General features: G+C 44.4%; 1 protein-coding gene across 8 annotated transcripts in view; it reads right to left on the bottom strand.

Annotated features, from left to right (window-relative positions):
* The window catches only part of NFATC3 (nuclear factor of activated T cells 3), a 619,175-nt gene that overhangs the window by 147,507 nt on the left and 455,579 nt on the right, over positions 1–16,089 (bottom strand). For 5 of the 8 annotated variants that reach the window (XM_089676351.1, XM_089676356.1, XM_089676357.1 and 2 more), the window contains one exon: positions 10,711–11,700. The exons of 1 other annotated variant lie outside the window; for it this stretch is intronic. In XM_089676351.1, coding sequence (XP_089532477.1) covers positions 10,711–11,700 — 990 coding nt within the window. Of the gene's footprint in view, positions 1–9,176; positions 9,271–10,041; positions 10,093–10,710; positions 11,701–16,089 lie in introns of all 8 variants that reach the window. 2 more of the 8 variants (XM_089676352.1, XM_089676355.1) reach the window with 2 other exon arrangements.

Below are 16,089 nucleotides of genomic sequence, written 5' to 3'. Positions count from 1 at the left end.
CCACTCTTAACTATGACAACGCATAGACTCCTGTTAATTTCAGAACTAATAGTGTATATATATTTTTGTCTATGTTGATTAGTTCTCACCTCTAGTTGCACTCTTTTTTATGAAGGTAGTCTGTGTCTAGTCTGTTTGAGAAACACCCCCCCCCCCATTCATGTGATCCTTATCAGTTCCTGATTGGGGCAGAGAAGAGTGCTCATTTGACCATCTCCCTATAAATTTAGATCAGCTTATGGGGGGAAATCACAGATGGGGGGCACAGTCACAGATGGGGTGCTGCTTCTGCGTGAGTGCTGCGTTGATGAAGTGCTAAGACGCAGTTAAACACAGCAGTTGAACTAAAGCAGGATAACTCAAGCAGCAGGAAGATACAACAAGAAACTCTACTGCATGCTGGACAGAGCGCAAGCAAACACCCTGGGAAACATCTCTTACAAGTCCGAGTCCCACTCCGTGTACCTTCTACTCCTTTTCATGTTACTGTCCTGCGTTCCCAAAATCTCACTTCTTTACCCCTCTGCTCCACCCCAAAACTTGTACATCTCACCCTCACTGCTAACATCTCCCTACTACTGCTCTCATCACCTCCTACTGATACTTCACTCTCCTGCTGACCCAAACACCAGGACTGGAGGGCATGTGCACTCGTGTACATCCCGCTCCCATGTTACTTTCCTCACCCTTCTTCTTCTCCTAACCTCTGGGGATATCTCCCCAAACCCTGGTCCTCCACTATTTCACCCCCACACCAGGCATCCTCTTTCTTCTGGGAATAGCCGCAATCCCCTCAATTTAACATCAGTCCCCGTGCTCCCAAAAACCACCCTCCCTTTTTCATGTGCGCTCTGGAATGCCCGCTCCGTCTGTAATAAGCTCACCTCTGTCCATGACCTTTTGTCTCCCGCTCCCTTAACCTACTAGCAAATACAGAAACCTGGCTCCAAGCAACAGATTCTGCTTCTCCCACAGCACTTTCCTATGGAGGCCTCATCTGGACCCACTCACCCAGACCCAGTGGTCGGAAAGGTGGTGGAGTTGGTTTGCTTCTATCCCCACTGAGCACCTTTCAAGTCCTCCCTAACCCTACCTCTCTATCCTTCTCTTCTTTCGAGACTCACTGCATCCAGCTGTTTTCTCCCATTTCTCTGAGGATTGCAGTGTTCTATCGGCCTCCTGGACCGGTGTCCTGCTTTCTTGATTTCTCTGCCTGGCTACCCTACTTTCTCTCCTTTGAACTACCCACTATCATTCTCAGAGATTATAACATCCCTATGTCAACAACTCGGCTACATCCCAACTCTTCAACCTTACCTCATCTTTTGCATTAGCACAGTGTAAACGATCCTCCACTCACTCTGATGGGAATACATTGTTTTCTCCCATCTTTTCACTCCCTACAACCTCACTAACACCCCCTTTACTCTCTCTGATCACAATCTCATAACCTTCACAGTGTCCTCATCTTCAAACACCTATCCCTCCAAGCAGCAATTACCCGCAGAAACCTTCACAACTTGAACCCTGCTCCTTTCCACTCTGCAACTGACCAACTCTATGACAGATCTCTCCCCTGTCCTGCCCCAACCTGGCCACTGCTGTCTACAACAGTTCGCTTTCATCCGCATTAGACTCACTTGCTCCTCTAACAACACGAAGCATCAGGCCCCGACCATTACAACCTTGGCAGACTGACGACACCAAAAATCTTAAACGACATAGCCGTGCACTGGAGCGATTGTGGTGTAAAAGCAAATCCCAGCAAGCTTTCACCTTAATATAAATCTGCTTTCTCAACATACAATTCCTCCCTTCATGCTGCCAAACAAGCCTACTTTGTCACTCTTCTTAATACCGTGTCATCCAGTCCTCGTCGTCTCTTCTCTACTTTTAACTCTCTACTTTCTCCACCTCCACCCAGTACCTCACTCACTGCTCACGAAATTGCAAATCATTTCAAAAACAAGATTGACGCAATTCGTAGGGGCATTGCCACTGCACAGACACCCATCACACTTAGCATACCTTATACTAAACCTCCCTCAACACTTTCCTCTTTTGACCTTGCTACTACCGAAGAGGTCACTAAGGTTTTCTCAGAAGCCCGTCTCACTACCTGCTCCTTGGATCCTGTCCTCTCACAACTACTACGGTCACCCTCTTCTTCCATCCTATGCTCCCTCACTCACATCTTCAATCTTTCCCTCTCTACTGGTGCCTTCCACTCCCCTCTAAAGCATGCACACATCACTCCCATACTTAAAAAGCCCTCCCTTGACCCAACCAACCTGAACAACTTAAGACCCATCTCCCTGCTCCCATTTACCTCTAAACTCCTAGAACGCTTAGTCTACAAATGCTTGAGCTCCCACCTCACCGACAACAACTTTCTTGACCCTTTACAGTCTGGCTTTCGCTCACTACACTCCACTGAAACTGCCCTACTAAAACTCACGATCTACTAACAGCTAAAACCAATGACCACTACTGCGTACTCTTACTACTTGACCTCTCTGCGGCTTTTGATATGGTTGACTATCCCCTCCTCCTCAAAAAACTCCACTCTCTTGGTCTCAGAGACTCTGCTCTCTCCTGGTTCTCCTCCTACCTATCGCAGCACTCCTTCAGCGTTTCCTATAACACTGCCTCCTCTCTTCACTCCCTCTCTCTGTAGGGGTCCCTCAAGGTTCTGTCCTTGGACCCCTTCTTTTCTCCATCTACACCTCCTCCCTTGGTCACTTGATAAACTCCCATGGCTTTAAGTACCATCTCTATGCTGAAGACACACAAATCTTTCTACCCTTCACCCCTTCAGCCTCCTCTCGCGTTACTAACCTACTAAGCGACATATCGGCATGGATGTCACTTCACTTCCTCAAACTCAATCTTTCCAAAACTGAGCTCTTAGTATTCCCCCAGCCTGTGCCCCCTCCCCTGACTTCTCCATCAAGATCAATAACACAATCATCATTCCCTCCTCTCATGCCAGGGTACTAGGTGTAATCCTAGACTCCCATTTGTCCTTTCACCCCAAAATCTAATCACTGTCCAAATCTTGTAGACTTTACCTCCGCAACATCTCCAAGATGCGCCGTTCCTAACCTCGGAAACCACTAAGCAACTTATTCACTCCCTTGTTATATCTCGACTTGATTATTGTAACTCTCTCCTTATCGGCCTACCTCATCGCAGGCTATCCCCTCTTCAGTCTATCATGAATGCTGCTGCCAGACTCATCCACCTTACTAACCGTTCTGTATCTGCCACCCCTCTCTGCCAATCCCTCCACTGGCTTCCCATTGCCCAACGGATAAAATTCAAAACATTAACAATAACGTATAAAGCCATTTATAACTGCCCCAAATTACATCAACAATCTTGTCTCTAAATATCACCCAAACCGTACTCTCTGCTCTTTGCAAGACCTCCTGCTCTGTAGCTCCCTTGTCTCCTCCTCCCATGCTCATCTCCAGGACTTTTCCAGAACTTCCCCCATCCTCTGGAACTCTCTACCCCAATTTATCAGGCTATCGCCTACTCTGCTCACTTTTAGGCAATCTCTGAAAACCTCTCTCTTCAGGGAAGCCTATCCTGCCCTCAGCTAATAATGGAATCCTCTACTCTTCCAGCCAGGCCATCCCCCACAGTTACTACCTTTTTGTACCACTAGCCTCTCCCTCCTAGATTGTAAGCTCAAAGAAGCAGGCCCTCCTTTCCCTCTTGTATTGAACTGTATTGTTGCTGTATTGTCTCCCGTTATATTGTAAAGCGCTGAGCAAACTGTTGGCGCTATATAAATCCTGTATAATAATAATAAGCCCGTTCTTTGAGGTTTGTTGATTTATATATCTGCCAAACTCAAAAGGGAGTGCTCTTCCCAAGTAGATGCTCTCATGGACCGTCTTTGGATGCTGGAGGGCGCACATAAGGCCAGTATTGCTAAAGCTCATTACAAAGAAATCCTGAAAATCAGGGAGGAACTGAACCGTCTTCTCTTTTACAAACTTAAACAGAAACTGGCATGGTCCCATCGCACCATGTACGAGTACTCCAACAAACCTGGTACCCTTCTGGCTTGTGCTCTTCGAGGCACTTGTACCCGATCCCACATAATGTAGCTCAAGTCGTCCACGGGGCAGCTACTTTCTAACTCCGACGAGATGGCTAAGGAATTTTCTAAGTTCTTCCGGAACTTATACAACATCTTTGCGACGACTCCCCAGGGTCCCTCTCACAATTTACCGCAGCTGATAGTCGTACCTGGCTGCATCTGGCATGCCCTTCCTTCCCCCTTCCACTTGCGAGGCACTGGAGACTCCAATCTCATGGAGGAATTGGGACTAGCACTATCTCGTTCTAAACCTAAAAAGGCCCCTGGCCCAGATGGCTACACGGCTATGTACTACAAAACCTCTCTCTCTTCCTTTTCTACCCACATGTTGGTAGCATTTAACTCTCTAGCACAGGGCTCCCCAATATCGCTGGATGCACTGCGTGCATACATCTCTTTGATCCCAAAGGAAGGCAAAGACCCTGCACAGTGTTGAAGTTACCGCCTTATTGTGCTCCTTAATACGGATTTGAAATTATTTGCAAAAATCCTTGCTGAACGATTTCTACTCTATATTCCTAGCCTGATACACAGGGATCAAGCGGGATTTGTCCCTCTTCGAGAACCCAGAGACAACACAATCTGGGTTTTGAACTTGATACATGCTGCACGAACAGCCAAGTCCGCTCTTCTGTTACTATCCACAGATGCTGAAAAGCTTTTGACAGGGTTAACTGGCAGTTCTTGCAAGCAACATTGGCTCACATTGGGCTTCAAACCTCTATGCTTCTCTGAATCGCTTCTCTATATTCATGTCCCTCAGCCTCGATAATCATCAACGAAACTCGTTCAGCTTTCTTTCCCATTACTAATGGAACTCGTCAGGGATACCCCCCTTCCCCCTGATCTTCATTTTGATGTTGGAGCCCTTTTTATGCACAATCCGCACTAACAGCTCAATCTCTGGATTTCACAAATCTTCTGGGGAACACAAAGTTGCCACTTTTGCCAACGACTTAATTTTCTTCCTGACTAACCCTTTTGTTTCACTTCCTAATCTCATTAAGGTGCTCAAGGACTACGGCAACCTATCCTTCTTTAAAATCATTCGAAATCTTCAGCTCTGAATATCTCCATGGCAGCCTCGGTCTTGGACCGCCTGCGCCCTTCATTTTCCTTTTGCTGGTTCAAAGCTTCAATCAGATATCTTGGAATTAATGTTACACTGGACCCTTCACACCTTTTGGAAGAAAATTTTGACCCACTGCTCATTGGCATCAAAGAAGACCTTCTTCGCTGGCAATCTCTTACCTTTACCTGGTTTGCCCGGTGTAGCGCTCTTAAAATGACGGTTTTGCCCCAGATTCTTTATTTAGCGCAAGCTTTGCATATCAAAATCTCGGTCTCTTTTTTTCCGCAAGGTTGACTTCTCATTCCATTCTATCATCTGGCCTAAGGGGGGCCCGCGCTTAGCTTTTCGCACCTTTCCCAAGTCTGCTGGGGGGGTTGGTCTACTGGATATTCTCTCCTACTACAAGGCCGCTCACCTTGCGCGCCTGGTGGACTGGCATTGTCATGGGGCAGCTAAACACTGGGTGTCGATGGAGCTGGAGGATTCGGGTGGCACGGCCCTGAGCTTCCTTGGCTGCATGTTTCCCTTCTTCCTGAGATCAAGGTCCATCCGACTTTGGGTGCAACTCTTTTAGAAACACGTAAAGTTTTTCGTTCTACCCACATTTCCCCGTTGCCTTCCCCCCTTATCCCCAATTTTCCCTTGGGGCATGTTGACCCCTACTTTGCTCACCTTGCTGTCTTGTGGATTTCCTCAGCCCCTCTGGAGGTCTGTTGGACACAGACCTGACTCTTCTGATAGACCCTCCACTAAACTTCTGGAGGGGTCTACAACTCCGCTCTTAGCTCTGCTCGCTCCTGCGCCAACCGGGTCTTATGGGAGGTAAGCTGACTCCTTTCTAAACACTTTGCCATAAAGGCGAACCGATTCGATACAACCTCTCTACCATCACACATTCCTGATCCAGCCAGATCAGGACTCTGTACCCCCCTTTCTCTCTAAATGGGAGTGGGTTTTGGGAAGGACCTTTACCCCGGCTCAAAAGGGGAAAATTTTACTTCTTGCTCACAAGTCTTCTTTGGCCACTAAAATCCAGGAGACCAACTGCAAACTCTTGACGTGCTGGTACTGGGTTCCATCCACTCTTCCTCGCATCTCTCCGCAGCTCCCTAATGTATGCTGGCGCTGTGGATCGGGGAGTGGTTCTCTCTTCCATGTCTTCTGGCATTGCCCAAGGCTTCAACCTTTCTGGCATGCGGTGACAGACATTATCAAACATCTTACTTCTGTAGACCTGAGAGATGACCCTGCGGGCTGCCTGTTGCACCTCACGGACAGACCAATTAAGAAATACAAGGCTTCCCTCACCATGCAATTACTAAATGCTGCTAAGGCATGTATTCCATGTTGTTGGAAAAGTGACCACCCTCCTCTCTCCTTATGGTTCTCTAAGGTAAATGAACTTAGGGACATGGAGAATCTCACCGCCACCCTATACAACAGAGAGATTTCTTGGGACACCTGGCGCCCTTGGCAATACTTTGTGTTCACAGACGCTTACCTGAACGCCTCTTCCTGTGCTCCCTGAGTACTCCTCTTATCCTTGACCCATTTGATCCGTTCCAGGAGGGACAATGCTTCTTTATCTTGCCCCATCTCTTCCTTTTACTGGTACTATTCTGATTCTCTTTCCTTTGTCTTTCTCCCCATCCTATTTTTGCTCTGTTCCTATTTGTTATTTTCTCCTAACGATAGCCAGAAGACCCCCTTTTGCCCTGCTCTATCTTTTACACATAACCTCTTCCCCTCAGCCCCCGACCTTTGTCCCATATCCGGCTGAGCCTATTCATCTTGTTGTTTAATTATGTCTCTCTGCATCAGGGGTCCTCAAACTACGGCCCACGGGCCACATGCGGCCCGCCGAGGACATTTATCCGGCCCGCCGGCAGGGGCATATCTGCCTCGAGGCAAGGGACTAGGGTTTGGCAGGTCGGGAGAGCTCGGCAGGGCTCGGGCGGGATCAGCAATTCTAGAACAGGGGAAGGTGGGCTCAGCTTATGAAACCGCACCACTCACCTGGCCTCTCTGCAGCCAGCCGGCCATCTATTCTGATCAGTATATGCAACCGTCATGGCTGGAGGGCGGAGCCTAGAGCTGACCATGAAGAGGGGGAGCAAGAGAGGAGACTCCATTGCTGCATGTCCGGTATCACAGCCACGGACCCTAGATAAGTGCAATAGATGATCGATCTCCTCCCTCTCTCTTTCCCCCCCTCTCTCTCCTCTCCCCCCCCTCTTTTTTTCTTATCCTGGCACTACCTCCACTCCTGCTCCAAATGGGTAATCTTTTCTATCTCTGATAGTAGCTGATAAGAACATTTCAGATTATAACAGTATATTTGTTATAATCTCCTAGATTGTAAACTCGAAAGAGCAGGGCCCTCAATCCCCTCATGTTTTGCATTGTATTGGTATTGTTCTGTCACATGTTCTGTCCCCCTCTGTAATGTACAGCGCTGAGCGAACTATTGGTGCTTTATAAATACTGTATAATAATAATAATAATGTCATCTGTTTCTGTAGTGTATATTGTTGGGGGATTTCCTTCCTTCGCCCTATACTTGGAAGTTTTTAAATATTTTTCAATAAAAAATATTAAAGAGAAAACAAAATGCACACTTTGAGTTACGTTTTCGCACTTGCATTGCCGTTTAATGTTAATATCACCCCAAGTGCAGGTAGCAGATGCGCGTCTGCCAAGTGACAAATGCGCTGCAAATGCACCAAAAAGTGAGGTAAAAACACACCCTCCAAAAGAAGTTCTGGAGCTTCTTTGGGGCGATTGTCAAGCATACAGCAGCCCATTCAAATAAATAGGCTGCCCTATGCATGACCCATGAAAATGCTCCGAAACGCGCCCCCCCCCCCAAAAAAAAACACATAAAAAAACCCCCAAGATTGCACAAGCATACTGTACCGAAAGTGGGTGGAAATAAAACAAGACGTGGCATAGTAATGAGGGAGGTGTGGTCCAGCTTGAAACTACACTCCTATACTTTGATGCAGCAATCTTGCTGCAGTGCAAGATGGGAGATGATCTACAGGAAGTGATGGAAGCAGAAAGCATTTTTTAAAACTGAAATAGGCAGATGGAAAATCAAATCTGGTATAGATGAGGTAAGTGAGAGATGAGCACTTTGGGATGACTGGGGCAGAAATTACACGACATTAGAAAAGGCTTCTATATTATGAAAAGTGAATTTCTGATGAAAAAGTGAACTATGCCTTTAAGCGGACTGGTTTGTAGTAATTTCCAGGTATGTATCTAGGCCCTTTTATAAATATTAATACCATGTTTGCTTTCGCCAATCTGCTAGTACAATTGATGGCAGTAAGCTGCCTTAAAAATTTGTAATAATAAACCATTATTAGCATGGCTAAATTCTTTGAGAACTCTTGGGTGTAAGCCATCCAGTCATGGGGTTTTTTTACATTACGTTTTTTCTAGTCCTTTTTGAATACCGGTTTCTGTCTTTTACAAGCATACATTCAATAAAATGTTATTCATATTACTATCTTGCTTATTATATCCCTACTTTTCATTTACACAGAGCAGAAGAATGTATTTAATACAGTTGCCTTTTTCTTGTCACTTATGATCATCTTTTATAGGCTAATATTTTCTGATCTTGGCTTATTATAGAAAACATTATATTTTTTTACTCTCCTCAGCAATGTGTCGCTAGCAATCTATTTGAGCTGCTCTGATCATGCTCATGCATTCTTTGTAGTTTTGAAATGCTGACGGTAAACCTTCAGCCTTACGTTTATTAAAAACACGTGTTTTCTAGTTAAGCTGCATTCACCTAGGTAAGTATAATTTAAAGAAAAAAAACACACTTCTCTTTTAAAGCATTCCCACTTTCCTTTCAGTGTTCTTTGTTGTAAGAATTTGATCCCACTTAGTATGGAGACCAGTTTATTAAAATGTTACTAAACCCAACAGTAAAATCAGTCTGTATATGCAGTAAAGCATGCTTGCTATACTCACTGTGGAACCTAAGATGTTAACCCTCCGCATTGTGTAAAAAGGCTGTTTGATTCTGTCTTCTGATCCTCCCCTTCTTCCACTGTCCACAATCCATCTGCATGTGATCAGCACAGGGCCAATCAGTGCTGTCCAGACAACTCATCCTACAAGCTTTAAACACTGCTCAGCTAGACACTGGTAGAAGTCACAAGACTGCTATACATTGCTGATGAGAAAAGGTATTTAGCAGTTTATATTTACTAAAATAATTGCATTTCCATGTTCTGTGTACTGTGGGAGACCAGATATAGTGAATGCAGGGTCATGGGTTTAGTAACACTTTAAAAGTGAATCTTTTGAACTTAAGCATTCTTGCCCTACCCTCATGGCTCCTTTTCCTATCATTTTTGGCAAACGTAATTTCCCTGTGATCACTGTTCCCTAAATTGCCCCTTACTACCACATCTGCAATCAGCTCTGCATTGTTTGTAAGTAGTAGGTCCAGCAGGCCATTATTTCTATTTGGGGCTTCTACCATCTGACTCATGAAAATGGCCTGCATTACATTCAAGAAATGATGACCCTTAGTTGAGTGCGCAGTTCCACCTGCCCAATCAGAATCCAAAAGACCCTCATGAATAAAAAAAAAATTGCCCTGCCTCCCTGGCATTCCTTACTGTGAAAGCAGATGGGTCTCCTCCTCCTCAAAGTTAGAGGGCCCATAACAAGCAATTTACAAAATTTACAAAAAAATGCAAAAGTCCCTTTGAAGCTTCAGTCACAAATACTCCACCTCCTCAATAGCCCCGTTAGCCATGTCATTACGCAAATTGATGATCAACTTACTATGCACATATAGGCAAGCCCCTCCCCTTCTTATACCTACTCTGTTCCTCCGATACAGGGAGTACCCCTTGACAGTTGCAAGTCATGTGAGCTGCCAAAATCAAATACAAGTTCTCAAAATGTATTGTTCAAAATTTTGAAATAAATTCTACTAGTGTATGGCCAGCTTAAGCCTACTTATGAAATAAAACATAACATATAAAGATGTAGAGTTTAACATTATACCTGCTCTAAGAAAAAGCACATTGTCTTTCCCTTAAAGCAAAGAAATGATGCAAAGTCAAGTAACCTATATGCATAAGCTTTTTACTAATATGACTTGTTACTATGAGTAATTACACTTTACACATTCCTACTGCTTTTCACACTTGGCTGAATAGGTTAAATATGTGCTTTGTGACCATTTAAACCAATATGGTATTATAAACATAATACTCAGCTGTGCTGAGCTGAAAATATTTCCATGCAACAATAAAACTTGCTGTCATTTGGCATTTGCACATGCAGATATATGTATTACCTATAACATTTGTCTCACAATCTAAAAATTAAAAATAGGTAAAAACATTTAACCAGTTCTGACTTCATATGCGTGCAGTGTGCCCATCCCACCAACCCCTCCCCAAATGGACAGTGACCTTTCAGGAAAGACATTTCTTCCACAATTTATGTTAACATAATTGCAATTTAGGTATTGTACATTTCTTACCATCATCCAGTGTGATGTCCTGCAAGCCAATTGTCTGGAAACTCAATTCACCATCCTCAGGCTCCTCTGAAAATGAATCATCAGGATGGAATGAAGAGGAGTCCTGAATTTCTTGGTGGCCAAGAATGGCAGAGTAGGAAAGTCTACTCGGTCCAACTCTATGTGTTTGAGCAGGTAGTTGTCCAGAATGTGCCATGGGGTTGAGTGATGGTGGTGAAGCAGCTACACCTGAAGTGGTGGGTTTGAGGGGCATTTCCTGCAGCTGAGGAGAGGATGAATTAGACATTGGCGAGTGTGTTAATGAAGGTAAAGAAGAACCAGTTCTGGAAGAGGTAGGGTCAGGTTTTGTAAGATGGTGAGAAACAGATGTAAGCTGACGTGGTAGATGGCCGGTGAACTGATTTGTTGAAGTGATGGTATTTTGCCCAGTATTTGGACAGTGGTAACTGATCTGCTGAAGCTGTGGTGATTGCACTACATGGACCAATGGTTCTGTAATGGAAGGGAATGAGGATGAAGAGATTGTGGTGGAGGCACAGAACTCTGTAATTGCCATGGATTGATGACTAAGGCCGAGCTGCCGACATACAGCTATTTCTTGCTGAAAACGCAAGGGATCATACTCCTGGGCAGGAGTTAAATTAAGAGGAAGACTTGATTGTCCATTAGACTGCATAGATGCATAGGAAGACCTAGTAGCAGATGCTGATAAATTATACAACTGTTGTAAAGTCGAAGACAGGAATTTTGTTTTCTCATTAATGTTCCTACCTTGTGAAAGGTCTGGAACTCTCTGGTTCATCAGTGTAGAGTATGCAGTTTGAGAAGGGCATTGCAATGAGCACATTATATTCTCATGGTTATATTTCTGATCAGCACAAGGCCTTTTGGAGTGCAGAACATGTTGCCCAGAAAAACTAACATGGTGAAGGGATGCATCAGACACAGGTGGCAGATCATTCTCTTCAGTGTATTTTTCTTTCTGTAAAGCTGAAAAAAAATACAAGTAGCATGAGATTTTGCATGCAATACTAATTTTTTTTTTTAATGAAACCTGAACATACAGTTGCAAGAAAAAGTATGTGAACCCCTTGGGATTACGTGGAGTTTTGCATGAATTGGGCATAAAATGTGCTCTGAACGTCATCTAAGTCACAACAATAGAAGAACACAGTCTGCTGAACATAATACTACACAAACATTAGATGTTGCCATGGTTTAATTGCACATAACATGTAAACATTCACAGTGCAGGGAGGAAAAAGTATGTGAGGCCCTAGCTTAATGATTTCTCCCAGAGCTAATTGGAGCCAGGAGTGAGCCAACCTTGACTCCAATCAGTGTGATGATATTGGATGTGCTGCTGACAGCCGTCCTTCCCTTAAAAAACACACACCTGTTTTGGGTTTACTGGTTTCAAGAGGCACTTTCTGATGTGAACCATGCCTGGCAAGAAAAGAGCTCTCAGAAGACCTACGATCAAGAATTGTTGACTTGCATGAAGCTGGAAAGGGTATCTCCAAAATTCTTGATGTTCATGTGTCCACGGTAAGACAGACTGTCTACAAATGGAGAGAGTTTAGCACTGTTGCTACTCTCCCTAGGCGTGGTCGTCCTGTAAAAATGACTGCAAGAGCACAGTGCAGAATGCTGCATGAGGTAAAGAAGAATCCCAGAGTGTCAGCTAAAGACCTACAGAAATCTCTGGCACATGCTAACATTTTTGTTGACATCTACAATAAGGAAAACATTAAACAAGAATGGAGTACATGGGAGGACACCACGGAGGAAGCCATTGCTGTCCAAAAAGAATATTGCAGCACGTTTGAAGTTTGCAAAAGAGCACCTGGATGTTCCACAGCACTACTGGCAAAATATACTGTGGACAGATGAAACCAAGATTGAGTTGTTTGGGAAGAACACACACTATGTGTGGAGAAAAAAAGGCACAGCACACCAACATCAAAACCTCATCCCCACTGTAAAACATGGCGGAGGGAGCATCATTGTTTGGGGCTGCTTTGCTGCCTCAGGGCCTGGACGGATTGTTCAGAAAAAATGAGGAAGGGTTGTAACAGCGCAAACACTGCAAAGCCCTGGGAAATGGTAGTATGGGGTGATCGTGGTATTAGTGGCTACTGTATGAAGAGCGTAGGATTCCGTGTGGCACTGAGGGCAAGGCTTCCAAATAAGCTGTAGCAACTTCTGTAGATGAGAAAAAGGAGAGAAGCGCCTCTAAGTGCAATAAGTCTTTTAATTCAAGTCTAAATGTAGAAACACTCACATGTGTGAAGTAATCATGAGCTTAAAAACCGTGGTTAACAATAGTTAACGGTGGGGTGGTAACCCGGGTGAAGAGCCGTCATCTTACTGCAATGTGGGGAGGTCAGCTCTCGGCTGGAACAGCGTGGTGGCTGGAGGGGAACAGCGGTGAGGCCAGCCTGCATGCGCGTCCTCCCTCAGAGCCGGATGGAACGCACGCTGGAACGTAGCGGCGGCGTGGCCGTGATGACGTCAGATCCCAGGGTGCAATAATTATGTTATAATTATTATGAAGCTCCTGTAGAGCCATAACCATATCCCACCTTGCAATCATGCTGTATTACCACTAAATATCTGCTCACTACTGTTACATAATTGATGTGCCAGTGCTGCAAGGTGAACATTTTACCCCACTAATCTCCCAGAATATATTTTTTTTTCTTTGTTTCCTTTTGTATTCTTATTACCCCCATCAACTTTTTTCACATAGCTTCTTCGATTTTCAGCTGTTCAAAAATCGTTTATTGATGTCATTTTTCATTTCATTAATAATTTTTTTTTTTTTCATCATTTTTTTCATTTTGTCATTTTTCTTTCGTCTTCCGTCTTCTTATTTATTACATCCTCTCTTTTTTCCCATTTGGTTTCCTTTACCCCCCCATTTAACATCCATGACTTTACACTATTCACCTGACAGCAATGGTCAATCACTGGTTAATTGGTTAATTGATCAATTAGACTCACGTTCCCTATATATTCACCCCTGTTCATCCACCTCCCCCTGCTTGAAAAAGGAGTGCACTTCCGCCTTCCACGGCCAGTGCATGCTCCGAAACGCGTCGCAGTGCACCCTGGGATCTGACATCATCACGGCCACGCCGCCGCTACGTTTCAGTGTGCGTTCCATCCAGCTCTGAGGGAGGACGTGCATGCAGGCTGGCCTCACCGCTGTTCCCCTCCAGCCACCACGCTGTTCCAGCCGAGAGCTTACCTCCCCACATCGCAGTAAGATGGCGGCTCTTCACCCGGGTTACCACCCCACCGTTAACTATTGTTAACCACGGTTTTTAAGCTCATGATTACTTCACACATGTGAGTGTTTCTACATTTAGACTTGAATTAAAAGACTTATTGCACTTAGAGGCGCTTCTCTCCTTTTTCTCCTGGACGGATTGTTGTCATTGATGGGAAAATGAATTCCAGAGTTTATCAAGACATTTTGCAGGAAAACGTACGACCATCTGTCCGCCAACTGAAGCTCCGCAGAGGATGGGTGATGCAACAGGACAATGACCCAAAGCATACAAGTAATTCAACAAAACAATGGCTGCAAAAGCACAGAATACGCCTTCTGGAGTGGCCCAGTCAGAGTCCTGACCTCAACCCGATTGAAATGCTGTGGCATGACCTTAAGAGAGTGATTCACACCAGACATCCCAAGAATATTGCTACACTGAAACAGTTTTGTGAAGAGGAGTGGTCCAAAATTACTCCAGATCATTGTGCAGGTCTGATCTGCAACTACAGGAAATGTTTGGTTGAGGTTTTTGCTGCCAAAGGAGGGTCAATCAGTTATTAAGTCCAAAGGTTCACATACTTTTTCCTCCCTGCACTGTGAATGTTTACATGTTATGCGCAATTAAACCATGGCAACATCTAATGTTTGTGTAGTATTATGTTCAGCAGACTGTGTTCTTCTATTGTTGTGACTTAGATGACGTTCAGAGCACATTTTATGCCCAATTCATGCAAAACTCCACGTAATCCAAAGGGGTTCACATACTTTTTCTTGCAACTGTAGTTTGTAACGATACAGTCCTAACCAAAATCTTATAATACTACTACGTCGTAGTTTCTTTGGCCTCCACACTGATCCACATGAACACTTTTTCTGTCTTTGACAATGAAGAGCATGAATTAAGTATTATAATTTCATTCAGACTTTTCTTATCTGAATGATTACTATGGGTCAGTGTCAAAGAAAGTGCAAAGGCCTGAGTCAAGCAGTCAAGTAGTGTTTAAAAATGTGACCAACAATGGCAACCCCCATAATTCTCTTAGTAAAGGTTTATTTATTTGTATTTATTTATTTCAGGTACTTGTATAGCACTGTCAATTTACACAGTGCTTTACAAATATATTGTACATTCACATCAGTCCCTAACCCTCAGGGGCATACAATCTAAGGTCCCTAACTTATATTCATAGACACACATACTAGGGCCAATTTTGACAGGATCCAATTAACCTTGTCTTGTGGAAGGAAACTGGAGTACCCAGAGAAAACCCATGCAGGCACAGGGAGAACATGCAAACTCCAGGCAGGTGGTGTCGGGGCTGGGATTCGAACCAACGACCCTAGTACTGCCAGGTGGAAGTGCTAACCATTTAGCCACTGTGCTGCCTGCAAAGGTTTCACTATAACCTGTAAGCAAAACCACCCAAGCAAAAAGTATAATTTTTTTTTGTATTTCAATGTTTTTATTAATTTATAAACAGTTTAAGACAGGAGCAACAAAACACGCCCATGCAGGCGCTATCAATTGCACATAAACCCCCCCCCCAAAAAAAAACAGTGCTCTAACACCAACAGAGCAAAAGGTGGCACAAATCAATGGCACAAAAATGACAAAAACATTAGTAGAACACTGACAGTAACTCAAACTAAAGGCAGCTATCCACTGCCACATCAAAAACAATCAGAAAAAGAAAAGGAAAGAGGAGTACAAAAGGAAAAAGATAACAAGATCAAGAGCAGGGGTACAAGAACGCCAATACTGAGCAACATCACAACCCCAGACTAGCCGGGGGGAGCATGGGAAAGGCATAATGCAACCACGGCTCCCATATTTTCAAGAATTTCCGTTGGGAGTCATTACAGATACTCGACATCTGTTTATTGAGCATCATAGTGGTCATACGGTCCCACACCCTCTGAAGAGGGACAAACGGACTCTTCCAGGCCTGAGCAATTGTTCTAGTGACTGACAAAAACAAATAGGAAGCCAGCTTCTGCTGGTGAGCCAAGAGGCCTGGTATGGGACAGTGAAACAAAGCATACCGAGCATCACGGCATATGGAGAGATGGAACAAGGTGAAAAGGGGGTCAAATGCAAG

Source organism: Staurois parvus, unplaced genomic scaffold, assembly GCF_062004578.1.
Source record: "Staurois parvus isolate SC_StPar_1 unplaced genomic scaffold, SC_StPar_1.0 ptg000167l, whole genome shotgun sequence".
Taxonomy (NCBI): Eukaryota; Metazoa; Chordata; class Amphibia; order Anura; family Ranidae; genus Staurois; species Staurois parvus.
This window is presented reverse-complemented; position numbering and strand designations above follow the sequence as displayed.